General features: G+C 39.6%; 1 protein-coding gene across 2 annotated transcripts; it reads right to left on the bottom strand.

The window, feature by feature from the left end:
- Positions 1-1,847: 1,847 nt before the first annotated feature.
- On the bottom strand, positions 1,848-27,439 carry si:dkey-222b8.4 (uncharacterized protein KIAA0895). 2 transcript variants are annotated; one of them, XM_039820048.1, is made up of 7 exons: positions 27,115-27,439; positions 23,658-24,340; positions 10,869-11,012; positions 8,204-8,336; positions 7,591-7,896; positions 7,254-7,351; positions 1,848-4,701 (listed from the first exon to the last, which is right to left on the bottom strand). In XM_039820048.1, exons 1-7 carry the CDS (start codon positions 27,137-27,139, stop codon positions 4,543-4,545), a joined length of 1,548 nt encoding a protein of 515 aa, XP_039675982.1. In that variant the 5' UTR covers positions 27,140-27,439; the 3' UTR covers positions 1,848-4,542. The 2 variants fall into 2 exon arrangements, with proteins under 2 accessions (XP_039675982.1, XP_039675983.1); XM_039820049.1 differs by having other exon boundaries at positions 23,658-24,336; positions 27,115-27,437.
- Positions 27,440-27,785: the final 346 nt, after the last annotated feature.

Raw genomic sequence — 27,785 nt, 5'->3', positions numbered from 1 at the left:
AATATGCATGAATAGACAAGTCTATAAAATGCTGAGACGTAGTAAAGAGTCAATATAAAGTGTGTTTATGTGTTTATATTGCACAATATATTCAAACAATATGTATCAGGAATACATGAATGCCTATAAATAGTATAATACTGTATATCTGAAGAACAGATATTGAATCAAAGAATATGTTCATAAATGTGATTTTTTATAGTCCATTATATAACATACTTTATGTGTCCTGCTTTCAGGTGGCCGTGGCATGTCATTTAGAATAAAAATGATTATCCGCTGGATTTTATTATTGTGAGTGACTCGTGGGATTTGAGGATTTCTCCGGATTCTTTTCTCCAGTCGTAGGCCACTTCTTGAACATGGATTATGTGCTACTGTCCTCTAGTGGGGGGTTGGCTCTGTTGCACAATAACTACTTTAACGTTCTCCTCTTGTGATGGAAACATGTTCTACTTCAGCAGGACAGGCTTTTAAATAACAAGGTTTAAGGTTTATTCTAGAACTCATACAATCATGGAAACGACAGTCCTAACCACCCACTGCAGGTTGCAAAAACACTAAATGTAAAGACCCATAAAACAAAACCATACAGAAATACAGACTATATAAACTCATAGTTTGTGAAGGGTAACACACATTGATCAAAACCATGAAGAAAAAAATTAAAACTTTGTTATTTAATGCAAAAATAAAAAATGGTAAAACATGCTAGGGAGATAGCATGTTTTACAGTTTCCATATAGTAACACCATTAAAAACGTTTAAAAACAAGTCGTAAGGCAAGATTTTGTGCATTTTACGTTCATCATGGCAGATCCAAGTGTAAGTGTTTGTGTGTGTGTGTGTGTGTGTGTGTGTGCGTGTGTGTGTGTGTGAGACTGCTGTCTACTTTAAACTGATACATATTGTCCAGCATGTCACTGCTTGTAGCCGTCAGTCACCATTGGAGCCCTGAATGGTTTCCAGAGTCCCAGTGAAACCAGACGCTGGTGAACATCTCTGGACAGGCTCTGGAGCCCCCAGCAGTGTGTGGGGTGACTGATTCAGTCACTGCCGTCAGTCAGATTGTGGGTCAGCATGTTCAACTATGGAAACTCTCCTCATTGATCTCTGACACTGACAAGAGCTCAGGCACTCAGGCATTCTGTTAGAATAGTGCCAGACCCTCCTCCACAGTGCCGCGAAGGAGGGTCTGGCTAGTCCACACAGCATTCCTGGATTGGAAAAAAAAAATGTGCTCTGGTTTATTGGCATTTCGGTTACACTTTACTTGAAGGTAACTACATAAGAGTGACATGACACTGTCATGAACATGTCATAAACATTATAAAGAAGTCATAAATGGTTATGACAGAACGCTTCTTTTAGTAAGTGTCATTTGGTTTTTGACAAGTTATGGTTAGGGTTAGGGTTCATGTGTCATGTCACTCTTATGTAGGTACCTTCGAGTGAAGTGTTACCGGCATTTCTTTAAACCAATCACAATTGTCTTGGGAGGTGCTAAGCGCCACGGCGCCGTCTGCAAAATAGCCTCAGGAAGGAACTTGTTTTGGTGGAACATGTATACGTTCAGAAGTTGTTTGTTTTAAGTTAGGTAATGGAAATCTGGCAGAAAAGAGGGACATACGGTGGAATTTCCAGCGGCAACGGGGCGATCCCGGTAGTGGAAGGTCGTGGACGTAGACTACTAATGCTATATTCATGCAAAATGGCTTATTATAAGCGACCAGTGTGGGACTGACTATTCAACATCACATCCAGCTGCTACAGTATGAATAGAATTTCAAAATGCAGTTGTTTTGTGAGAAAGCACATACTTTGGGAAATACAAAGCACATTACTCATTTTCAGGTAGTTCACTTTATTTAAAGATTCTATTTACGAATATCACAAAAAAGTCAAATAGAAAACATCACATAGGAATGCCATGTAATTAAACTGTACCATTGAAGTGGTCTTTGAGAAAGCAGAGATGCACATGTTGTCTCTACATTAGGTCAATCTTGGTATTAATGCCACTGAAACTCATCACAGTAAAACCACAAGGCATTTGGGTTGGTTTGTAAAACATAAATATATACCATAAATCACACCAACACAGTAACTGCTGATATCAGTGCAGTTGAAAAGGTAGATCCAAGGTGTAAAAGTGTAAGTAGTCAAACAGGGCTTGGACCACTAGGGCTTCATAGAGCATAGTAAGGAACTCACCTTCAAAATATACTGTATTACAAGTGCCTTTCACACTTCAGGGACATTTTCGTTTCAGCCCATGCACAGTAGAACAATGCTGACAGGCTCAGCTGTAATTAGCAGGCCTGTGTGTTACGCTGTTCATGCTGATGAAGCACTTAAACCTCATCTGGTATCGGTCTCTGTAGTAAGACAGAGCTGTTGTGAACCATCCTGCTCACAATCTTTTGCTCAAGCAACTTTATTTTCTATGCCCAACATATGTACTTCAAAAGTAGTAACCCTAAGTGGTAACTAGAGAAAACACAGTGCAAGAATGTGTCCATTATCTTCACTTAAGAGACAGGTATAAAACACTAGGTAAGTACACTTAGATCATGAGATTAGGTACATGAGAGAAATACAAATATTTATTATATTAGGAACAGATCAATACGTTTTTGATGGCTTATGCTAAAACTAACCGTATTCATGCACATGTCCACAAGAATTTAAATAGTCTCCAAGAATGTCAGTCAATGTCAAGATACGTTACATCCGATATCACTGGCTATTTTAGTTTATTACATACCAATACATTAGGGCTATCACTTCCATTTGGAATAGATTCAAATTAATACATAATTTAAACTAATCCGATTGCAACCCAATTGGCCTCATCCCAAAATACATTGTAGTTATTTAGTGTTGTTCCGTTCAATCGCAGTGACGTTAATGTAAGGCAGTTGTATTTGAAAAGTCGTCAAAGAACTTTACCTTTATCCAGATTTTCCACCCTGTGTTAATTCCAAAAGAAATGTTCATGTCACTTCTCAGATGGTTTGGGGTTATGATCGTGATGATAGCACGGCTCGCTAGTTTTGCCCATTTTACGTTAGCAAAAGTTGAACAATAGCCTAGATTACTTAGGGCAACAGGACATGCAATGGACGAATGCGGATGGATAAATACCAAGAAACTGAAGTACAGAAATTTCTCACCATTACATAGTTTGTCCACCACAGAGCACTGACATTAACTGATATTATTTAACTGTAAAATATATTATTTAACTGTTATAATAATCTAAAGCTGTGGTAGGCATTTTATTTTCGAATTCCATAATATTCTTTCAGCATATTGTAATTCAAGTGGTCAGCGAGAAAACTAGACTTCTCCAACTCCTCTTGGCTGTTTTCAGGTTTTAGAAAATCTAGCCAGGAACGGGAGACTTGGCCAATCACAGGCCATTCCAGAGAAAAAGAGCACTCCTATTGGCTGTTGTGCGTGTGTGCATGTGTGACTTAAACTCCTTTTCCACTAACAAGAACCAGGTGCTGGTTCAGAGCTAGAGCTAGTGCCGGTTCGGAGTTGGTTCGACTGACGAACCTCCAAAGAACCGGTTTGCTTTTCCACAGGCTAAAGAGCCGGCACAGAGCCAGGTCTCACGTCACTGTATACGTCTCTTCTTTCCCAGCAACGTTAGCGCAGCGGCGCCCAACACAAACACACCATCAACAATGGCGGACGTTGGTTTGCTACTGATGTTCATGGCTTTGCGGACCTACATCGGCATCCGAACTCGTCGGATCCACCGTGTTCGCGCGGCTCGCCCTTATAGTGCAAGAAAGCAGCTCTGACCACTGCTGGTGTTTAATCGCGTCCATCGTGTTTATCTGCTAATTCAAAAATGGCGGTCACAAGTTTCTGTTCGTCTTGTTGGTCACGGTATTATTATATTACCGATTATCGCTATAGGCGCCGCCCGCGTTTGTTCATGTGGTGCGTTTATGTAAAAAAATAAAAATAAAGTCTCAAATATCAATTTAAGCCTATACAAATCTAGTATCAGTCAGGCTTTAATTTAGGTCATCATGGGATACTGAATCTCTCTTTTAAAAACTATAATCTACAGAGAATATACTCACAAACCTAAGACTGGGTATCGAACTACAAACTAAACTGATCATCAGAGTCACTGTCAAGTAAAAAGGTGCTTGGAAAATGTTATAGAAATTCATTTTCAAATGAATTGATGAATTGATCAGCAATAATGGTATTGTATTGGCACTGGTTAAAAAAAAGAAGAAAAATTAACTACATCCAGCCCTAAACACAACACAACACAACACATACTCTGAGTGATCCCTACAGTGTCAGTGGATACATGACTGGGCTATAACAGATTTCTAATTCCATTGTCTGTCTGACACAACTCTACACTACACGTAACACAGCATGCTGCACAAATCACACACTGCTACCAAGCGCGGTGATGGAGTTAAGGCATGCGGGCCGTGGCTGGCAGGGGCGTGACAGCTTTTATTCAGGTGTGATCAGGTTTGTGCAGGTTGGAGCGCAGCGGGCTCAGATGATGGCCTTGAGCTCCTCGTCAGTCAGCTGGTTGACCGCCATGATTTTCGCCAGCTGCTCGGCGTACCGCGCCTGGTCCTGCATGAAGTGTGGGATGCGGACGTTCTCCATCTGAGCCAGAGCTTTCAGGCGGTCCACGTCTTCAAATGACACCTGAGCCCACAGGAAAAAGAGAAGAGGCAGAATGAGAACACGGCCATGCTAGCAGCGGCATTCTCTGTCTCTCGTGGGGCTGGGCAATCTATCAATATAAATCAATATCGTGATAGGAGACTAGATATCGTCTTAGATTTTGGATAGCGTTTTATCGTAAAATGAGGTGTTGTCTTTTCCTGGTTTTATGAGATCTTAGGGCTGGTTTTAATAAAAGCACATCACTTCATACGTTAGGTTTAAGATCTACAGCTTGTTTAATTATCAATGCCTTCAGCTTGTTTGACGCAGAAGAACATGGTCGGTTCCCTTCATAGAGAGGTTATTATATAAGCCTCATCCAGCCTTTCCATTCATTTTACTCTATGTCTGAACTGTAACCATCTTCTGTGTAGTCAAACTTTTATTTCATGTGTCTGAATGTCAAAAAGTATATAGTGGTGTCGTAGAAGCATTGGCAGAGACAAGATACCATTAGAAACATGATGCCACTCAAAGGAAGGAAAGTAGATTTGAATGGTAACATAACTGACGGAATGTATGCACCTTCCTACTGGACACTGTCAACACAACCACCATCACCATTGCTGTATGTTGGAGCTGCAGACATTCAAGAGAAGGCTGTACAAATATCAGTCCCTGGTGGAATGAGTGCATCCAAAGATAGACAGATGGCAGTGGAGGTTATCAGGTAAAGAAGTACACTACTAGTATTTTTACCCTTTGTAGGCTGTTTTGTGCAACGCTGTGGCTGTTTATTCAGAAACTTGAATTTGCAGGTTCAGGTTCCCAATCAGACAGAGTGCCTTTGTGCAGCCTGAGGGAGCTTTTTGTAATTGTTTTCAAAGAGAGTGAAGTGTTTTGCTCACTGCTTTTGCGTTGCTGAGTGCCTCACTTTTTTTTGCAGGAGTGTACTGAATCCCTGAAGTAAAAAAAAAAAAAAAAAACGTACTCAGAGCGGGAAAAAAACCCGCCGCCATTTAACTCAATGGTTTCCTAGGAAGAATAACAAAAAGACATAACTGGTCTGATCGGGACTCTTGAGCAAGAAAGGCAATGCACCTCGCATTTTGCAACCTGCAAACACGCTCTGTCTGATTACGTCTTTAGAGTGTTTTGTTCAGATATAGCTTTAGTCTGAAGGTGAAGTTCTTGATTTACAAATCGATGCATGCTCCGACCTGTATCTATGGTCATCTATGGTGCTTTGGGTAATGACGAAAGATCGAGGTTAAACATACAAGTGGCTGCTTGTATGCTTCACATTGAAATGAGTTGTGGTTGAGGTACTGTACATGTGGTTAGGGCATTTGATTAGAAAGACACTTCCCTGTGGAAGGTGGAAATAGGGCTGTTGGAACGAATACAGGAAGTCAAATATTATTTGAATAGTAAAAAAAAATAAAAATGAATCAATACTTATTGAATGCTGAAATTACTATTTGAATGTGTTGGCTTACATTAGTGAATCTCATCCTTCTGGCCTTGGTGAAAACAAAATGCTTTTGTCACATTGAGTGAGCAACACCAGGCATTGTGAGATCTTAGGGCTCGGAGCTACGGTAGAGATCGGGTAGAGAGGGGGTGACAGGCTGTGGCTGGGAATCAATCTTGTTTGCCACATGAAATCATACGAGGCACAATTCCAGTGAAATGTTAGCCCATCAACTCCTTCAACTTGTGCATGATTCATCATTTTAGCGGACTTCCAGAACACATCACGGTACATATGACAGATGTCTGCAAGGGTCTGCAAGTCCAAAGGGTGGACGGTGGATGCAGCCGGTGATAAGATAACATAAGATAAGACTTTATTGTCCGTAGGCATTGAAATTAGTCTTTCAATACAAGCTCCAACAACTAAAAAGACAACACAACAACAACATGAAGACAAAAGTTAAAAAACATATCAGGCATCATTTCAACATAAGTAATTAATATGATGAGGCCCAGCCCTTTAAGAGTGGTCATTAATATACAAATATATGGGGGGAAACTGTCACTTCTTTTCCTTCCCATCCTGATTCAGCAGAGATGTTGACAAGGGAAGAAATGACTGATTGAAGAGGAGAACGTACTGGCTGAGAGAAGGAGCCAGCAGCTTGATTCAGGTTGGGAACAACAGCATGGAAACATCCGATTAAAAAAAACTCTCACCTGTGGATTCAATGTGGCTGCTGCTTAGTAAATCAGTGAATTGACAAATACCACGGTATTGAAACCGTGGGGTGTTGAAATGAATCGCGATGCTGACCTAGACTATTCTGCATCGATGCAGTGACAGGCCATAATCGATTGTTGTCTGCTGATGTTACTTGTTGATTTTCCGGTCCCTGCTTTTTTAGTTTCTGCCTTTTGTCTGTTATCTGACTGCTTGAATTTATTGATGAAAACCATGTGTAGTAATAATATTGAGGAGGTGACACATTGTGATTCAGCGTGATGCATCGGGATATCGAATGGATTTGCGTCGTTGACAGGATAATTGTAATCGAATCGTGAGACCAGTGAAGATTCACACCCCTAATATGGTGATAGTTGAGATGCCTCACCTTTCCTAGAGCCATCAGCAGTGGGAAGTTGATCTTGTCTCTGTATCTCAGGATCTTCAGGATGCCATCCAGGTAGACCTGGTCTTTACTGAAGCAACCTGCAATGACAGATGGAAGAAATGAACACCAACAGAAGTTTAACAAGTAAGAATTTTAAAAGGCTAATATGAATTAATTTGAGTGTTATTTTAAATGTATCACATGTGAATCAATTCAAGAGACAAACTGTGTTGGATTGTCTCTACATTAAATGTGTAGTCAAGCCAAACACTGGTTGCATATATCAATGCAAACTCTCTCTTTTGAATCTTAAACCCCTATGTGGTGACATGGTGACCTGACTGTGCTGTATCGGTCTGGCCCCTCTTGGCTCGGACGCAGTAATCCCAGCGTGTGTTGGGGTCCTGGACAAAGCGTCCTAGATTGTGGAAGAGCTGCGAGAAGGACATGTGGCTGGCCTGGTAGACGGTGTAGTAGAGCAGGGCGGCACGCCATAGTGTGGGGTCTTTCCTGAACAGGACACTGTGGATGCTGGCCAGGCCCTCCTCTGTGGGGTTCAGAGGCTTCAGGTTGTGCTTCTTCCTACCCGCGCTGCTGCTCCATGGCTGGTGGCAGTTGTTTATGCCACGGAAATAATGTGTGCCTGGTGGACAGAGACAAGGACTATTTATATGGTTGTATTCAAGTTCAACTTCAAGCCGCCTTTATTAGTAGCAACATCAATTAGATCTATGAAATGGTCTACACAGTGTATAGATACCAATTACACATAATCTTTCAGTAATATATACTGGATGACAGCTAATCAGACCTGTGATTAGAGTGGTTAATGACTTGTGATGAACTTCATTACAGTCAAATTGAAATGATTTTCCATTTAGCTGGTGACCTCCAGGAAGCCCATGTTAAAAAATAAAACCTAAGCCCTGTATGGGAGCTACTGTACCCACTAATCTCATGCCTCAGCATGCCTTCCAGCCAGTACTCTCGGGCAGTGGAGATGTTGATGGTCAGTGTGGGTCTGCTGTTCACCACCGTCATGGAGGCTCTGGACAGGAGGTCGTCTGTCACCTGGACTACGATCTATCAACAGATAGAATTCAACATTATGTTTTTACTTACTTTAAAATTAGAAAAGTTGATGTATGGCTATTGTGTTAGCTGTGGTGTTCTTTTCTTGGAATTCCCCAGTTGCAGCTGAAGGATGTGGCTGGGAAGAAGGATAGCTAGGTCTTTGGTGTGAATGCACCCAAGGCAAGGTTCATTAATTTCAACTAGTGCAGTGCCCGTTCAAAACGTGCCTGTTTGGAACGGGCCGATTGCTTGTACTGCTGTTTGTACCGCAGCTTTCTCCAGAACCATTGTACCCCAAAATTAACTTACAGAAGGCCCCCAAAGCACTTAATATGCAACCCCACAGTATACTACTGACTTACTGTGTACTACAAAACATTTTACAACTACATACCTGACAGATAAATGTCAGTGGTTGTGTTGCAGATTCAGATTTTACTCACAAAATATCACAATTAAAATGTACAGACATTTGCCTCATGGACTCATGGCGGTGAGCCATGTGCCACCCATTCGCCCGTTGTGAGAGCCAATCAGCAAACAGTTGGGTTGATTAACCACCAGAACTAGAGGACCGAGTACAGAGACGGACTCAGCCGGCTTCTGAGTGTGGGTGTGTGTTGCCAGAGAGAAAGAAAGGGGGGAAGAAAAGGTGGAAGGCAATGAAAATAAAGAGAGTTTTTGTGTCGTCAACAATATTGCATGTTCATATCGCCACAGTCAGCGTATAATGATGGCGGTGCTGTCTCGTCATTATTATCTTTAACGACTTTAACGCTTCAGCAGAGGTTTTAACTTCAGGCTTAGTGGTTTGATGGTTATAAAGTAACGTTAAAAGTATGGATTTTAATTAGCGGATGTATTTTGACGACGGTAATGTTAATAGTGTTATAAGTGAGTTGCACACTTACACAACCGGTGAGATTGAGTAAGACAAAGGAAGACAGCTCTCTTTGCCAGGTAAGGCTCCAAGATGATGTTATCTTCTGCCTTCTGCTTAGCAGTGGTGAACTTACTACAATATGGTGTCTGGCTTTTGTTTGATATTTAGTGCCAGCTAAAAAAGTGAGTTCCCTCTACGGGAAATTCTCTCTACGAGTGAATTCAAGCTGGGCTTTTATTGTGAAGGGTAGACACGGAGTCAGGTAAACAACGGTAGCCAGCGTTTTATTGTGCGGTCATGTATTTTTATTCACAGTGTTTTAATATCCATCATCCAGATCTGTCCAAACTGCTCCAAATGCCAAACCCCAAATTTATTGGGTACCCAAGGAAGCCAATTCCAAAGTACATCGGATGATTCTCGAGATATTTGAAAGACAACGGATACACACACAGATTCCTCGATTATATATACAGATAAAGAAGGGGACGAGACATATTAACTTTCTGTGGCGAAATGATCCAACTTTCATTTAGTTTAATCCAATTTACATAGTGAGGCTCTCCAGTATCCAACAAATTTGACAGAGGGCTTGTGACTGACCTGTTGAGGAAATACAGTATTTATACATATTTATTCTTTTTTTATTTTATTCGTTCTTTGTTTATAGAACTGCATGACAATTAATACAAGCATAGCTGGGAGTGAATTCAAGGACATTAACAGAGAGTAAAGACAACAAAGTGTTGGTGTGTATAGTTAATAAAAGTCTATAGTTTTCAACCTGTAGAATGTTGTTGACAAGACTGCTAGCCCCAATATCTCCAGCTGCTTATGTGACTCTGTCCTGCCTGCATGTGTTCTGTTTATACTGTGTTGAGTGTCTGCGTAGACGAACATATTCAGACGTGTCCTTAATATTTTGGCCTGCATTTGGATCATTTCCACAAATGCGTCAGCGTGGACCCTCACAGGCGTTGGCAGATGACAAAATTGACATGTGCGAACCCTTGCAGATCCTTGTGGCTATGAAGACGCTGAAAGTATAATTTGAGATACTCCAAAACCACTGATGCTTTACATTGCTGAAATATGTTCTTCCATCATTTGTAGATGGGCTCAATATAGTGTCAAGTGAGTTTTTGGGTGGGTTTCTCCTTTAATGCTATCCACACCCTTGTATTTTCTTTCAACTGTCTAGTATGTCTAACCCCATTAAGACTTTACCAAGTACATACAAGGTGCGTGTGTTATAATGTGTTCAGTGGGACATTAATAACCTGATGATGTAACATGTATTTGTCGATGGTTACATAATCACAGCTCTGCACAAGAAAACTGCAGGATGACTTCAGTGAAGTGGCGGTCTTACTTTTCCCTGAAGCTCATTCACTTTGATGCCCTGCTGACTGCTGCTCTGCAATGATGTGCAAATCCAGCATGACAAAGATTGCAGTACAGCCACAGAAAAATACCAGGCTCCAAATTACAGTCTCTTAATGACTTTTTTACTGTATGTAAAATGCTCTAGAGTGGGAATGGTCATAACTATGTTTGTGTGTTTAGAAAAAAAAAAAAAAGAAAAAAATATAATGAAATAAATAAAAACTACAACACCATGATAAAAAGCAATGCATCTGCGTCGCCTGTCCCCTTACCTCCCCCAAGCAGCCTTCCTTCTCCATGTATTTCTTGACGTTGTGCCAGATACGACTTTTGTTGAGGAGGTTTCCCCCAGTGGCTTGTTCAAACTTCTCATAGCTGCCATATCGCTGCAGGGCAAGCTCCATGATGTGCACTGCCTGCAAGAGATGAGAAAGTCATAAAAGTTGCCCGTGACATGACTAATGACCGTCTTTGACATCTTCTGCTGTTGATGCTTTGGACATGCAGTACTAGGCAATTTGGAAATAGGCTAACAAAACAAACAAGAAACACAAACAGTTAGATAATGAAAGAGATATTAAACAAACCACCAGTTAGTCAAACAACTTGTTTCGAAAAAAAACTAAAACAAAAAGCAAACAGTATTTTTTTATTATTATTTTTACGGACCAACTATGGGAAGTAGAGTGGTTGCCACTAATTGGAAAATCCTCTTCATCCTATTGGGTTCCCCGAGGTTCTATACTCGGACAATGTTTTTCTCTATTTATACTGTTAGGTCTCATTAAATAAAAAATACAAAATCTCTTTTCACTGGTAGTCTGATTAGTTGGACAAGCATGGAATCTAGAGGTGTTGAAATTAATCAAATAATCGATGCATCGGGATGCGGACATGGACGATGCTGCATCGATGCAGTGGCCCACCATAATCGATTATAACGCAATGACGTCACTCGTTAATTTTCCGGCCGCGGCATAAACATTCAAATGAAAAATAACATTCTCAGTAGCCTAGCTAACCTGTTTCTCACACACACACACACACACGGAGACAGGCAGACACACACACACACACACACAGAGACAGGCAGACACACAAACAAACAAACACAGACACACGCAAAACGGCTGAGCGGAGACACGGGAGAGTGGAGAGAATAACAAATCGAGAAGAGGAAAGAAAACACGGAGAAACATCGAGAGACACTAGAATAGTTAGCTTGGAAACGATCTAAGTGTAATAACGAAGCTGAAGAGGTGTAGCTACACTACGGCACTTTTTCTGTCTACAGGGTTCATACGCATTTTAACAAATACTTTTCCATGACTGTTTCATGACTTTTTGGCAAATTTCCATGACTATGTATTCCTGAAAAGGTCAGTCGACATTATACAATAAGAATACAAATCTGTGTTAAAGTTTACCCTCAGAGGTTTAACAATAAAACTATTTATGTGGTAGTGGGATTCGTAATATCACGCCCCGAATAGAACGTTGAGGTTAGGACGACGTAGTGAAATACATTTATTAATCACATATTATTATACTGTGTTAAAAAAAAATTCCATGACTTTTCCAAAACTTTCTGGGTGTTTTTATGTTTCCAAACCCTTTCCAGGCCTGGAATTTGGATTTTTCAAATTCTATAACTTTTCCAGTTTTTTTCAAAACGTATGAACCCTGTGTCTAACAGCAGTGGTTTAGAACAAATGTTGTGCTAGTGTGCCTGGCTAAAGTTGGAGCTAACGGACTAGTTAAAGTTGGAGCTAACTGACGGCGAAGAGTTGCTGGTTCGGAGGACGCTGATTTTGGACCGGAGAGGACGACAGCGTGTTTCCCTGCTGAAGAGGACTTTGCCGTAGCTGGTGACTGGTTTTCATTTTCGTGTTTGAGCTGTGTTTCTTGGACTAACAGCTAACTGTAAGTTGGATTTCTGTGTGTTTGCTTCACTGAAGATAACGTCCTGCTGGCTGCTGCAATCCACACAAGCCCGCAACTTTTTTCTTTTTCTTTTTTTCTCTCGGCGTGTGTGGGTGGGTAGGTGTGTGGTAACACAGTGGTGTAATAGTGTTTGAGTAAGTTCTACATTGAAACTGCTGTAAGGAGGAATCATTTTGTGTAGCTGGAGTGTTTTAAGAGGAAACTGATAGAGAAACTGGTTAAGGGGTAAAAACATAATATTCAACATTACAAAAGCAACTTTGTGCAAAAGCAACAGAAAAATTTGAGAATTTACATTTTCCATCATTTGAAGAATTTTTTTTAGTTAGCATATTTGAAGGGTGTGATTTGTGTAATGTTTTTTTTTTGTTATTCAATCGGCTAAATGTTATTTATACATTTAAGTTATTGTTCAGTAAACAATACCTTTTTTGTTAAAGAGTTGTGTGGTACGGTGGCCGGGAAGTGCAATGCAACATTACAAAGAATGAAACACTTTTACAAAGCTTGAGACAAATTTACATTTTGGAAAACAAATTTACATTTTGGAAAACAAATTTACATTTTAGAAAACAAATTTACATTTTGGAAAACAAATTTACATTTTAGAAAACAAATTTACATTTTGGAAAACAAATTTACATTTTGGAAAACAAATTTACATTTTGGAAAACAAATTTACATTTTAGAAAACAAATTAACAAGATGCAAAACACTTTTACCAGTCCTGAAACAAATTTACAAATGACAGATTCTTCACGGAAAGGGAATGTACCACATACCGGAAGTGATGAGGTGTTGTATACATGTCGCCTTGACTACGGCAGTTATGGATCGAATGCGTCAATAGAGCCGCCATCTTGGAACAGGGGAGGCACTCCCTTATATACTGTCTATGGGCCGTCTTTAATGCATCAGCGTCAATGTAGGCAAAGGTCTAACGGAAATAAAATCACTATAAATCGTCAAAATCTCATGCGATGTTGTAGTTTTTTTAAACAAAAAGACAAAGAGACTAATTAAGGTGTTAATACAAAGAATATTTATTATAATCAGTTCACAGATATGAGTACAAACGGAAACTTCACCCTTCTGAACTAAGAGGTTCTGCTTCAAAGTGAAGTTTAAACAGACTGAAATGTCCAGGCTCACTCCCCCACTAATGATTCATTTATTTCTGCATGTAGTTATTCATTTAACGAGACTTAAAGTCATGTTTCGTCATCCACAGTCCGAGTCCCGCCAGACTCCCTTTAGGAAACCTGTGATTTAAACTTCAGCAGGTTGTGACAGTCCGCTCCGCTCAGTCCTGGATCTGATTCTGCCGGGCTTCCCTTCCCGCGCGCGCCAGCAACGCGCAATGTACGGTCTCCAGCTGCGTGGTGTCGTTTTGGCTCCCAGGAATGGGCAGTGAGCTCCAGGTCCTGCAGCTGCAGACGGACTCAGCTGCCCCTGCGCTTAACGATCCGGCCGGCGGCTGTCGACACGTTCCCCGTTTTTCCAATATGTCTTGTCAGGCGTGTCATAATAAAAAAACTCCAAACACCGACCACCGTAAAGTCACCATAAACTTCATTCACGCCATATACTCAACAACACAAATTGACTGCGCTCACCAGCAACACCCGCAACACCTCATCACTTCCGGTATGTGGTACATTCCCTTTCCGTGAAGAATCTGTCATTTGTAAATTTGTTTCGGGACTTGTAAAAGTGTTTTGCATCTTGTTAATTTGTTTTCTAAAATATAAATTTGTTTTCTAAAATGTTATTTTGTTTTCCAAAATGTAAATTTGTTTTCTAAAATGTAAATTTGTTTTCTAAAATGTAAATTTGTTTTCTAAAATGTAATTTTGTTTTCCGAAATGTAAATTTGTTTTCTAAAATGTTATTTTGTTTTCCAAAATGTAAATTTGTTTTCTAAAATGTTATTTTGTTTTCCAAAATGTTAATTTGTTTTCTAAAATGTAAATTTGTTTTCCAAAATGTAAATTTGTCTTGAGCTTTGTAAAAGTGTTTCATTCTTTGTAATGTTGCATTGCACTTCCCGGCCACCGTAGTGTGGGGTCAGTTATTCCAATACAGCACAATATATTTGCTGGTTAACAGTAGGGTGGTATATGACTAATCCAAAATAGGTCAACCTTCGTGGTAGCTACCTTAAAGAAATGAACCCAAACACTTCATCATTCTAGTCTGAAGTTACGTATTGCAGCTTGGGCATTGCACTTGACAATGCAAGTTTGTCAAGTCAAATATCCTATATGGCTTTAATAGGAAAATGTATTTTGAAGTATCGTGATGCATCAAGATATCGAATTGAATTGAAGACCTGATAATTGTAATCGAATCGGGAGATCAGTGAAGATTCACACCTCTAATGGAAATGTGAAGCAAGTGTGGAGAGCTCCAAGGGCCCATAGTTAAAGGGGCAAAGCCTGTGTAGAGGGTTTATTTTTATTTTTGTCTCACAGTTTAGCATTTATTTTTCTATTGGTAATGTTTTTTTCTCTTCAGTTAATTTAGTTTTCTTTGGCCGGGCTTTGCACTGGAAATTAGACAATTAGCACAAGATTGATGTTACCTTCCTGTGAATAAATACATCTAGACTGCAACATGGGCCTTCCTCTGTTTTTGTGCCCCCGCCTCGGCCAACCGTACATTACATTAATATGCAAGTCCGCTGTATACTACTGGCCTACTGTGTACTTCACCTTAAGAGGAAAACATTGTACTATTGCATTTACCTGACAGAGAAATGTTATTGGTTATGTTGCAAATTTGGATTTTACTCACAAAATATCACAATTAAAATGTGAAGTAATCAAAGACATTTGCAATTTTAATGTACCCTCCAAGGGTTTAATAGCTACACACTGACCCGATTCAGGATTTCTGAGGATGCTACTGACATTGACATTTGAGAGTTTAAAAAATTTAAAAAACAACATATCAGCCGAGACTAATTTCTTTTTCTTCACGTAAAAACAATCTTGATCGAGATACATACCGATCAGGACGTCTTACAGTTAAAAAATAAACTTGACACTACATAATAGAGACACTGTTTTTAAATTACCTCAAACCTAATTTGGCCTTTTTTTATGGAATTACTTGTTAATAATCAGCCAACATACCAGTTTCTGCAATAAGCTTATACCCGCCTGGCAATTTGACTAGCTCTACTAATAATTACAATAAACTGAATGGGCAGATTATGTTGCTTGACACCAGAAAACTCTAAAAGTGATGTTGAAGAAGCAGATCAATAGGCTTGAGTACAGTGCAAAATAAAGATGGCATGTATTAACATATAGTTTCCTAGACAACAAAACTACATTAAGCTGACACGAATACACTTATCATAAGTCACTGTTATCATAACTGATATAGATTAATTATCCACAAACCATGTTATGTCTCTTTAGTAAAGTTTACACTTAATGGACATGAACTACTTATTCTTACTGTAGTAGCTGTTAGGGGTGGCAATGGTGAAAAAAAGGACTTTCGCTTGTAACTTCTTGCTTTTTCAGAGGCAGGTCATGTTTTACTCTTAAGTTTTGAATCATGTCCAGTGTGTAGAGAGGAATTCTTGCCAGTAGTCTTTCCTCATACTAATTTGAACATAAATGTTATTGAAGTTGTGCTTCTGTATAGCTCTAGCTTACAGTCTTGCTCTGCATTAAATTAATTCATGCTGAATATTAATTTATGTTATAAGGGCTGATCTACATTTCCATGAATCTTTTCATTTTTCAATGTCCTAATCCCCCCCACGAAAAATGCAATAACTATCATACTGTAAGACAAATGTGATTCAAGTGGCAATCCTTTCACAGTTCAATGCAGTAAGAAAACACGACAAAGGACAGACTCCAGGAAGAAACAACAACAAAGGCATCCTCCACACCGGATCATTTTACTGCATTTCCGGTTAAACTCACTCGCTCTTTCTTTGTCTTACTGTCTGTCTGTCTACTTGTGTTACTAAAAGAGCCTGCAACAGAACACCACAAGGCTCTTTTCCTGTTTAATAGAGGGGATTGATCGTAACATGAATTTAAATTTTTGGTCTTGAAAACACTGTGTGTGTGAATCTTCTACAGCTTCAGTGTTGCTCATTGGAAATGTACTCTTAAAGGCAGGGTTGGTAATTTTGAAAAGCTAGCAAGATTTGAAAGTAGCATCTCCTCTGGACTCTGTCTAGCCCCCCTGCTCTCGGGGCTCCGACCCACACACAGACGTGCACGAGAACCGCTGCTTCAGAGCAGAGCGGAGAAAGGACTGCAATTTTACTTCAGGTCTCATTCACCGGTGGGCAAACACACACCGAATGTTTAAAACAAACATGACTACTGTTTGCAATGAGGCGACGGCGTACACAGCAGGGGTGGAGTACATTCAGCGGGGCAAGGAGGCATTTCATTGGTTCTTTCCGCGAGGCGCGAGGTGATTGGTGGCCATTTTTACAGGATTACAGCAGCTACGGATTAGGTATTTTTCGCTCCTTTTTTAGAGCCCGTAAGTAATTTATTGCTGTCGGGGAGTAAAGACCATTTCATACAATATATAAAAAAGTGTATATTGGTAATAATTACCAACCCTGCCTTTAATGTGATTTAAGACACCAACTGAGGCAGTTTTTAAATGAATCTTCCAGTGTTTGCTGGACAAAGTCTTGCATCTGTATCCTGAACTACTTCATCCCAGCCTCATTCCACTTTCACTTAGGCACCAGACTCACACTGCATCAGCTCCGATCGGCCCTGACGCTAAACGGCATTGGCAGCAAGTCTCTGTGATCACAGTAGCCAGCTTGACTGCTGGCTTGTCGAGGTTGCTGATCTCAAACCAGCCAGCTCAGCACCAACCTCATGCACTATGGACATTGTTGTAGATAGATGTGATGAATGACACGTCACTGCCTCTCACCAACATTAACAAACAACACTAACATTGGTTGACTTTTGCACATACTGCGTACACTTTCTCAAGCATGTTTTGGATGCTGAGTTTCTCTATCCCATTTTTTTTTTTTTACCTTACATTACATATATTATTTTATTGCATGTACCTATTTCATAAAAATTTTATTTTATTATATAATGTTGTTATTCACTTTCTTGTTATTAGTTTCATTCATTGTATTTCATAATCATATAGCCTATGTGCTTTTGCAAAACATATCAAATGTCATGCCAATGAAGCCTATTTAATTAATTTGACTGATGATAAACCTGTGTTTGAGATTGCTAAGAATGGGTCTCAAGTTAATATTTAATGATTGGCAACCTGGGGGCAAACTTTACAACAAGTTGAACATCACACACGTTTGATAGGCCTGTCACGATAACAAATTTTGCTGGACGATAAATTGTCCCAGAAATTATTGCGATAAACGATAATATTGTCGTTGCGCAGACATGGGGGACTCGAGTCACATGACTTGACTCGAGTCGCAAATTTTAGGACTTGAGACTTGCTTGATTAACATTCATAAAAGACTCGACTTGACTTTGACTTGATATTCATGACTTGAGACTTGCTTGATTAACATTCATAAAAGACTCGACTTGACTTTGACTTGATATTCATGACTTGAGACTTGCTTGATTAACATTCATAAAAGACTCGACTTGACTTTGACTTGATATTCATGACTTGAGACTTGCTTGATTAACATTCATAAAAGACTCGACTTGACTTTGACTTGATATTCATGACTTGAGACTTGCTTGATTAACATTCATAAAAGACTCGACTTGACTTTGACTTGATATTCATGACTTGATATTCATGACTTGAGACTTGCTTGATTAACATTCATAAAAGACGACTTGACTTTGACTTGATATTCATGACTTGAGACTTGCTTGATTAACATTCATAAAAGACTCGACTTGACTTTGACTTGATATTCATGACTTGAGACTTGCTTGATTAACATTCATAAAAGACTCGACTTGACTTTGACTTGATATTCATGACTTGAGACTTGACTTAGACTTGAGTCAAATGACTTGAAATGACTTGATTTTCTGTTTAATAAATATATTTTTTCCCCCTCTGATATTGAGGAGGAGTTAACTTTACGATTTTAGTGCTGTTGCATGCGCAGTAACCGTTGATATGATGACGCGGCGGCAGACCATCAGTAAACAACACTGGCTATGGCTAGTAACTTAACGTCATGGATCCCTCTCATGGGCGCCGATACAGTGGGTGCTCCGGAGCTCGAGCACCCACGGAAAATACTGACCACCCATGTGTGCCAGAATGCCAGTTCATTTTTACATTAATCTAAAATTAAACACTGCAGTTGTGGAGAGTCTGTCATGGTGTGATTGGTTATGTCAGTGGCATTGATTCTTAAGGCGAGACACTACAGGTGAATAGGGTAAAATTTTAAAATAATAGATATCACCATGAAACTTCCTCAGTTGATTACTTACACAAGTATATATAAAAAATGTATTACAAGTTTTTGAAATGTGTATGTTTAATTATGCAAATTAGGCATTATCTCATTAAATATGCATGATTTTGCATATATTTTCGGTAGATAGATCTGATAAAGCCAGGTGCAAAATTATTTTTTCATTTTGTTTACACACAAGATGAAAACAAAATTACAGAGGGATTTCAAGATATCTGCTTTCATTACCTAGAAAATCCAAATATACTGTCCATAGCCTTAAAAAATCGATTTTCGCCATAATGTTTTGCTTAAAATGTCACATAAATCAGGCCAGGAATGATTTATTAACAAATCCCTCTGTAAATATCTTCAGAATACTACTAAGTGTATAACGGGAAAGTTTGGTGTACATAGGTGCTACATAGGCTGAGATGTTTATACTGGAAAATGACAAAAACCTAATTTTGAGAAAACGGCATTTAAAGATTTAATTTCCCACGACGATGATCAAGGTTACGTGCCAGTTAAACTTTTCATCTCCAATCCTATCTGTATTTGTGAGAAGTGGCGCTGTCCTGAGTTAAAAGATAGCCTATAGGCTAGGCTACTTTACGGCTTTATTATGGCGTGTGTGTTCGTGTCGGCCGCTGTCCATTTCCTAAGGTTCTGAAATGCAAACACTTTTTTTTAAAGGGTGTGCGCGTGTGAGCACCCACGGAGGAAAACATAAATCGGCGCCTATGTCCCTCTGCACAGAAAATAATAAAGTTTGGCTATAAGATTATACATCTGACCAGGCAAAGAAAAAAACGAACAGCAGTTTGCAAGGTCTGCAGTACAAAAATTTCCGACGTCGAATTTCATCAGATACTTCAAATCGGGAGAGATTCGGGTTCCAGTCCCCGTATTCAGCTGAACCACTATTTGTTTGTGATGGACAGAACTCCCTTCAGTTTTTGGCCATGAATAAGCACACCCTCCCCTCTTTGTTTAAGGTGGCGGTAAGAGCGAATAAAACTAGGCAAACATACACACACACAACACAAACTGCTCTCTCTCTCGCTCTCTCTCATAAACACACACACATGCAGACGTAAGTATGTGAATAAAGCTAGGGACACATACAACACACTCTGCACTCTCACACACATTCACTCACCAATATTAATAACTTTTCACTCACTCTTTCTCAAACACGCACACATTCACTCACAAATACACTGACAAATATTAACATATACTTTCCATTCCATGTGATAAGCAAAGGTGGTGGGATTCAGCTCCTCTTAAAGAATATGTTTTGTTCTTTAAGAGAAGGAAAGGTTAAAGGATGTGTTTCTGTCCCATAAAAGTGAGGCATGTTTGAAGAATATTATTTGACTTAGGAACCATTATACTTGAATTGTTTGAAGGAATTTCATGATTTGATGTCATGTTTGAGGCATATTGAACAATGTTGATTTATTGTTGGCCTAATATCAGTTTTAGGCTGTGCTTTTTTATCTGTGTTAATTTAAACTCTTCAGATGTATGTGGACGCAATGTCTTTTGAATATTGAGTAAAAAATGCAAACAAAACTCCAGCAGTTCATAATCACTGTCTTTAGCTTGTTTAAAAATGGAAACTTTGGTATGACTTGACTTGCTTGACCAAAGCTATGACTTGACTTGATTTGCTTGATTGTCACAAAAAATTACTTGAGACTTGCTTGTGACTTGCCCATGTGTGACTTACTCCCATCTCGTTGCGAGACCAATTTGCATCTAATGATAATGGCATAATAATGGAGGTACACTTTTTCAAAGATCAATACACTTTTATTTCTAAAGAATATTTAACACTGGAACTGGAAGACATTTTAAATATCCACAATATGTCTTTGATCTCCTTTAGTATGTCGTCTTTCACGCTGATGTACAGTTGTGGAATTGCCGTTTGTGACACGCATGTTCTTCCAGGCAATTCATAGCCTACTGGCTGTCAAAAGTTTGCTGCATTCCTCGAGTGTTTTTGCGATAGACTACAGACTCTGTACTACATTTTACAATTATTTAACACTAAATATTAAATTTAAATAATATATAATTAATAAATTGAATCTATCTATATGGCTATCTGCCACACGGCGAGTAAATGTTTGTACCAAAATAGTTCTGTTTTTCAGTCTTCATTTTGGCGAAGGTGCGGCTTCTGCTCCTCTGCAGGTCGGAGCTTCGTGGGGGCGGGCCGACACACACACACACACACACACACACACACACACACACACACACACACACACACACACACACACACACACACACACACACACACACACACACACACACACACCTTTGACATACTTTCCACACTCCGTGTCCGCGGACAGCTGTAGGCTTGTACCGTTAATGTTCTGTGCATTGTCGGAAACATGCAGCCACTTTCCTGAAACCGCTTCTATGTCCGAGCCCGTCTCCACCGCCTCCACCTGCAGGTTGTCAGCTGTGTGGTTTGAAATGAAAGGGAGAAAACGGGACGCCGAGTAACACGGTTGATATCGTTCATATACTTTTTAGTTTTTTGACGGGGCCTTAACTGCAAAGTGCTGCGGGAAACCCTGCCCCAACTCTCAACTAGCGTTTTCTGTCTCCGTCTCTCTCTCCGCCAGGAGACCCACCCCCACAAAGACCATGCGACTGACAAGAGGGTTCACTCCTCGTTACGCTAAGGAACCGAGAGTGGTCCTCCAGTCTCTCTGGTAAAGAGAGACGAGAAAAACAAACAAAAACAAAAACAAATCGCGGCCGGAAACATTATCGAGCTCATGCGTGCTCCGGTGTGCCAGTTTAGCTGGTGATCATGTTAACTGGTGATCTTTGCATGAAATCAGTGAATATTCAACAAGGCCCTGCCCTGCGTTCTGCTCTGCCTCCGCCCCTCGAGTGCCAGAGGTTCACATTTTCACAAGGTGTTTGCAAGTGAAACAAAATAATGGATATCACTGAAAACATCACCAGTTTATGTGTAATACATCCGTTTAAGCCTTATCCACACAAATAGGACAAATACTGTATGAACGGAAACAAATAAAACAAAACAACGGGCTAGAGATCTAGCTGGGATTCGAACCTTGGATGTCATGGACAAAAAAAGTTGACAAACTAGCTTCTATCTTATCTATACCACTACACTACACACCACTGATAAGATTTAGGCTAGTGATTTCTATCTATACATTGGACTTTTAGTCTAAGTTACAGTAACACAGGTTAAAATATAAGAGAAATATACGCCCATGTTAACTGATGATATCACAATTTGGGAAAATGCAAGCCTCGAAACAGTAAAGTAGGTTCATCTTTGCCTCACATACCGGAAACTAACTGATGTACAACAAACATGTACATGTAACACTTTATTCCATTTTGGGGGTAAAAATGAAACACGTCAGTCATCAAACGTGATCATTTATCAGTTAACATGATCACCAGCTAAACTGGCACACCGGCAAAGTAAAATTCCGCCGCTGCTGAGAAACTAGTCCCTCAAAATGTAATGCGATCATTGAGATGCAAGGGTTTTATTTCTAACATTATTCTATCAACAGACATTTACATCGATAGTCTGGCGTTATAATTTATTTGCCTCAGGTGTACTGAGGAGTGAGTCAGACTGTTTTTAATGGCAGGCTAGCAGTTACTGTTACTTGCGCTAGCCTAGCACCAGCGAACTCTGCAACCAGAACGACTGGATGAAAAGTGCTGAAAACTGTCTCCACTGATAAATAACACACTGACTAACTTGGGAATTAGGTCTTAAGTCCAAAATTCTGAACCACCCCTTTATGACAACATATAGCCTGTCATTTATTTTCAAAAAGATCAATAAATGCCAAACTGATGTTTAAAGATGCTCTATTTTGCATTGACGGCAATGTGTAGATGAGGACACAATTTAAACTTTTTTTTTTAATTCACTTTTTGAGATAAAATTCAGAAATTTTGTGAATTCTTTCCATGAACATCCAAGATTCAGTTTGGAAGAAATTGCAGTATTTGTTTACTGTATGCAGTAAAATGTTTGAATCCAAGTCCAGCTTTGCTGCTTGGCCCCTAACAATGAATTGAAAGAACTGTAAATAATTTAAAGAGCTGTGGGAAACTGCAGAGATAACAATTCTCTGTGGGTTTATCACTAAGAGACACCTCTTTCGTATTGCACATTCACAGTCATTTGATTCATTGTTTACTGTATGTAAATGCAGAGGACATGTTGTCAGTGTCCTCAATGACAGATTCAGACAGACAAACAGACAGATAGACCGATAGATAGATAGCTAGATAGATAGATAGATAGATAGATAGATAGATAGATAGATAGATAGACAGACAGACAGATAGATAGATAGATAGACAGACAGCTAGATAGATAGATAGATAGATAGATAGATAGACAGATAGATAGACAGACAGATAGATAGATAGATAGATAGATAGATAGATAGATAGACAGACAGCTAGATAGATAGATAGATAGACAGACAGCTAGATAGATAGATAGATAGATAGATAGATAGATAGATAGATAGATAGATGGTCCTATCCATATAACAGATTAAGCATTTCAATAAAGGTTATTTGTTGCAGATTTTATTGCTCTAACCCAACAAACCAATCTAAAATTCTACAATTAAACTAAACAAAAACACACCCTTACCTGTGTCAGGAAGCGATCTGAGGCATTGTTATGCCGTGCCAGGACAAGTGGAGAAACCGGGTTGCTGTATGCAAACTGTGGATTATAGTTGAAGTCAGACTTGAAAAACTTGGCCTTCTCTTTCTCAACATTAGACGGCTTTATGGCTGTAAGGATGCAGAGCTTCTTAGCATTTTCCACTTCCCGTGTGATTGCTGCTTTGTGCAACGAGGGAAGTTTAGTGCGTGGGGAATTGGGGATGTACATCTTTCTGAGCTGCGGAACTGTACGAGGGATCAGGCCCATGGTGCTTCCCACTACTGCAATGTTCCGTGCTGGTTTTGACAGATTGGAGTTGCCTGAGAGAACACAATTTGTCTGTGCAGGTTTACCATTACCTTCTGCTGCACGCAACTTTTTAGGAGCCATGCCTGGGCGGTTTCTTCTACTAAATGTGGCGCCACATTTCACCAATGTTTTTGGCCTTTTGTACGGGGACTGCTTCTGACTCTTCTCCTCCTCCTCCTCCTCCTCCTCCTTAGCCTGCAGCAGGACGTTGTAGCTGCTGGAGCCAGTGCTGAAGAGGTCTTTGAGAACACTGGAAGAAATCTTCTCCAGGTATACTTGGCTTGGACTAAGTGCCTTGTCAGCAGAGTTTAAAATGTACTTTTTGGACATTTCTACTTCTGGCCAGTGGAGTCTTTCTGAAAAGAAGTAAGATGAGAGACCAGTAAGGGAGGACAGTGAATCTATTTGCTGCTTACTTTAGAATCACCTTCACATGCAGACCTTTTACAGATAGCTTGATGTAGTAATCCTCTTATCAAGGCAGGCTAAATTTAGATCTATTCCTGTGCCAAGCTAAAAAAAAACAAGGTAATAAATATAGATACCATAACTTGAACTTGTGTGATGAACAATGCTTTAAGATAAGCTAAGATAAGATCATAGTCTCATAGCAGGGACATTTGCAGTTTTGTAGCAGCAAAGGGGATATTGCAATAGCAAGAGGCATCAATAAAAAAGCAAGATAATAAATAAGTAAACCGTAAAAAAACTAAAAATAAAAGCCAAATATAACAAATAGACACAGACTGAACAGTATCTTGAAACATTGATATTGCACATGAGGGAATTGTCAGTTTTGGTATGTGCTATCTACTGGGAGCAGTGTTGATTGTAAAGTCTGACAGCAGCAGGAAGGAACGAAGGAAGGAAGGAAGGAAGGAAGGAAGGAAGGAAGGAAGGAAGGAAGGAAGGAAGGACCGGCCCAGTGCTGTCAGAGTGTCCTGCATGGGGTGGGACATGTTGTTCCTCAGAGATGATAGCTTTGCCATAATACTCCATCTCCCACCAACTCCACTGGATCGAGGGGCCATGACAGGACTAGGGTTGCAGCGATATGAGATTTTAAAGGTACAATAACTGTCCCAAAAATATGGAGTAGTGAAGTATTTGTAAAATGTCTCCATTTTGGAAATTCATAAAACAAATAAACCTTTTTTTCAATAGATAAGCAAATGTAGACGGTATCATAGTCTATATCGACAACGTTTCATTTACGGGATTTTTCCGGTGCCGCCAGAGGTTCCATCGGATGTCCCTCACCTTACGCTTTTCTTGAGTTGGTATTCTAAACTCGAGCTAGAACCGACAATCAAATAATATTTATCTTTTTTTTTATCAAAATTCTCATTAAACACTCAACAGTCATTTGATTCCAGAGCTCGCCTCCCTACATACACATGTTCCACCAAAACAAGTTCCTTCCCGAGGCACCGTTGCTTCGTCCGATGCTTAGCACCGCCCAGGACGATTGTGATTGGTTTAAAGAAATGCCAATAAACCAGAGCATGTTTATCTGTGGACTAGCCAGACCCTCCTCCGCAGCGCTGTGGAGATAACCGTCAATTTTCAAACCACATAGCCTACCGTGAAACCAGTATAGCGCTGCAACCCTAGCCAAGACCGAGCTGGGCTTCTTAACCATTCTGTAGGGAGTTGGGTTGGGAACCGGAGGGTCGCTGGTTCAAGTCCCCATCGGACCAAAGTATGGTGGTGGATTGGTAGCTGGAGAGGTGCCAGTTCACCTTCTGGGCACTGTCAAGGTGCCCTTGAGCAAGGCACCGGAGCGCCTCACTCTGACATCTCTCCATTAGTGCATGTATAGGTTCTGAGCATGTGTGTGTAATTCAGTGTGTAATAACAACAGAGTGAAAACATTGGAATTTCCCCTTGCGGGATTAATAAAGTATAAATTAATTATTATCAGCTTCACACAACTCCATGTTTTTCTAATCATCCGTTTCTTCCTTGGCTACTAGCAACTACGTAGAGGAGGGGTGGGGGTGGTGCGCGATATAATTGTATCATTTGGATATGCCGACAGTTTTGTTGTCATTATTTAGAATTCCTCATGGGGGAGACAGAAACTACACACTATAGCTTTAAGTATGTTTACATGATTACATCTACGTACTGTAGGTAAGCAAAGTAGCAACTTTTTTCTTTTTTTACAATCATGATGATGATGTGATTTGACTCAAATAAACCTCAGTCAGTTTCATGAGTCAGTATCCTGATATCACGGAGGAAATTATTCTTATCCTGTCTCCAGAGAGTCAGAGTGCGGGGCTTTGCAATTGCAATAAGGTGACCTGGAACGTCATCACAGTGAGAGCAGGCTCTCTCTCTGTTTGGACGGGAGCACTGAGGCAGAATCCATGCAACCACTGACAGCACAAACTAATGACCTCAACAGCCCAGTAATGATTGGAAGAGGGACAAGGACAAATTGGAGCTTCACTGGCTTGCTCAGCCACCAAATCAAATACTATTATCTAATACAGCTACTATTATCTAATACATGTTGATGTGATAGGCTGTTATTACATCGTTCTTTAGGCAGAGAAGTAACCAACCAAGAATTCCTATCAGACTGGATACTGGGTGTTTGAACGTTATTATGGACATTGTCATGCCAGTTACCATATGAAATCAAATTTATGAAAACCAACGCAGTCGTAAACTTAAATGTACTAGGCAAACTGCACAACAAATTAAATCAATGCTCATCGTCTCCATCACCATTAATCAAAATATCAACGCACTACTGTTAATTTAAAGCATATGATTAGCAAAAATCAGCATGTAACGTTAGCTAGCTCTTTACAAAACAAAAATACAGTAAGTTAAGCACTTATACAGGCAAATATATTATAAACGGAGAATAATAAATTAATTGCTTTCTTAAAATAAATTCAATTTAGTTTAGGTTTGTTAATGTTTATATAATACTACGTGTATTAGGTCCACAAATTACTGGACCCCACATTTCAATTTACTTGCTTTAAATAACAAGCTGCTACATAAGTAGCTATTTAGTTTATTTTTTACTTTTATCAGTAACAAATTATTACTAGTAGCAACGGTCACAAGAAAATAAGTGAAACACCATAAAAATGCAACATTAACGTACCTGTAACTTTAATTGACTCCAGCATCCTCTTTTCAGGTCTATATAACGTTAAACCTAAAATACCTGTGCTGTTCGAAGAATACAAGCCTTAGCTAATGTTACTTAAAGCTAACTAGCAAAGTTAACCTAGCTTAATTAGCCGGCTAATATTGGCCAAATAGAAACCCGACGATTTAAGCGAGTTAACTGTAATGACTTACGTTAGCTACATGTTACGCGACATGCAGAAATATATATAAAGTATCTAAGGCTATCAGCTGAGCTGACATTAACCGTGCCGCCTACACTGAGCCCCAGCCAAACTGGCAAGGAAGAGTCGAGCTGTCTTCTGTGGTATGTGTGGTACAGGCTCTGATCTGTTACCATGGTTTCGTTGATACGCAATGCACATAGAGACGCATGGGAAATGAAGTCCCTTTAAGAATAGGTTGAGTGAGACACTTTTGAAAAAAATATCAGGGTTTAGTCTTAAATGGTCGGAGATTCATACATAATTTGTAATTCAGCAATGATTGTCAATGGATTCAATTTCTCCTATTATTCAACATGTTTCGATTAGACGCCATTATTATATGTTTTGCAATTTAAAGTTAACAATAAAAAAAGAAATCTAACTAATATTTGTCCTTCTGGCATTTGTAAAAATGACTTGAGTATAATTGTTTTGAAGG

The sequence above is a fragment of the Perca fluviatilis genome, chromosome 13 (genome assembly GCF_010015445.1).
Source record: "Perca fluviatilis chromosome 13, GENO_Pfluv_1.0, whole genome shotgun sequence".
Taxonomy (NCBI): domain Eukaryota; kingdom Metazoa; phylum Chordata; class Actinopteri; order Perciformes; family Percidae; genus Perca; species Perca fluviatilis.
This window is presented reverse-complemented; position numbering and strand designations above follow the sequence as displayed.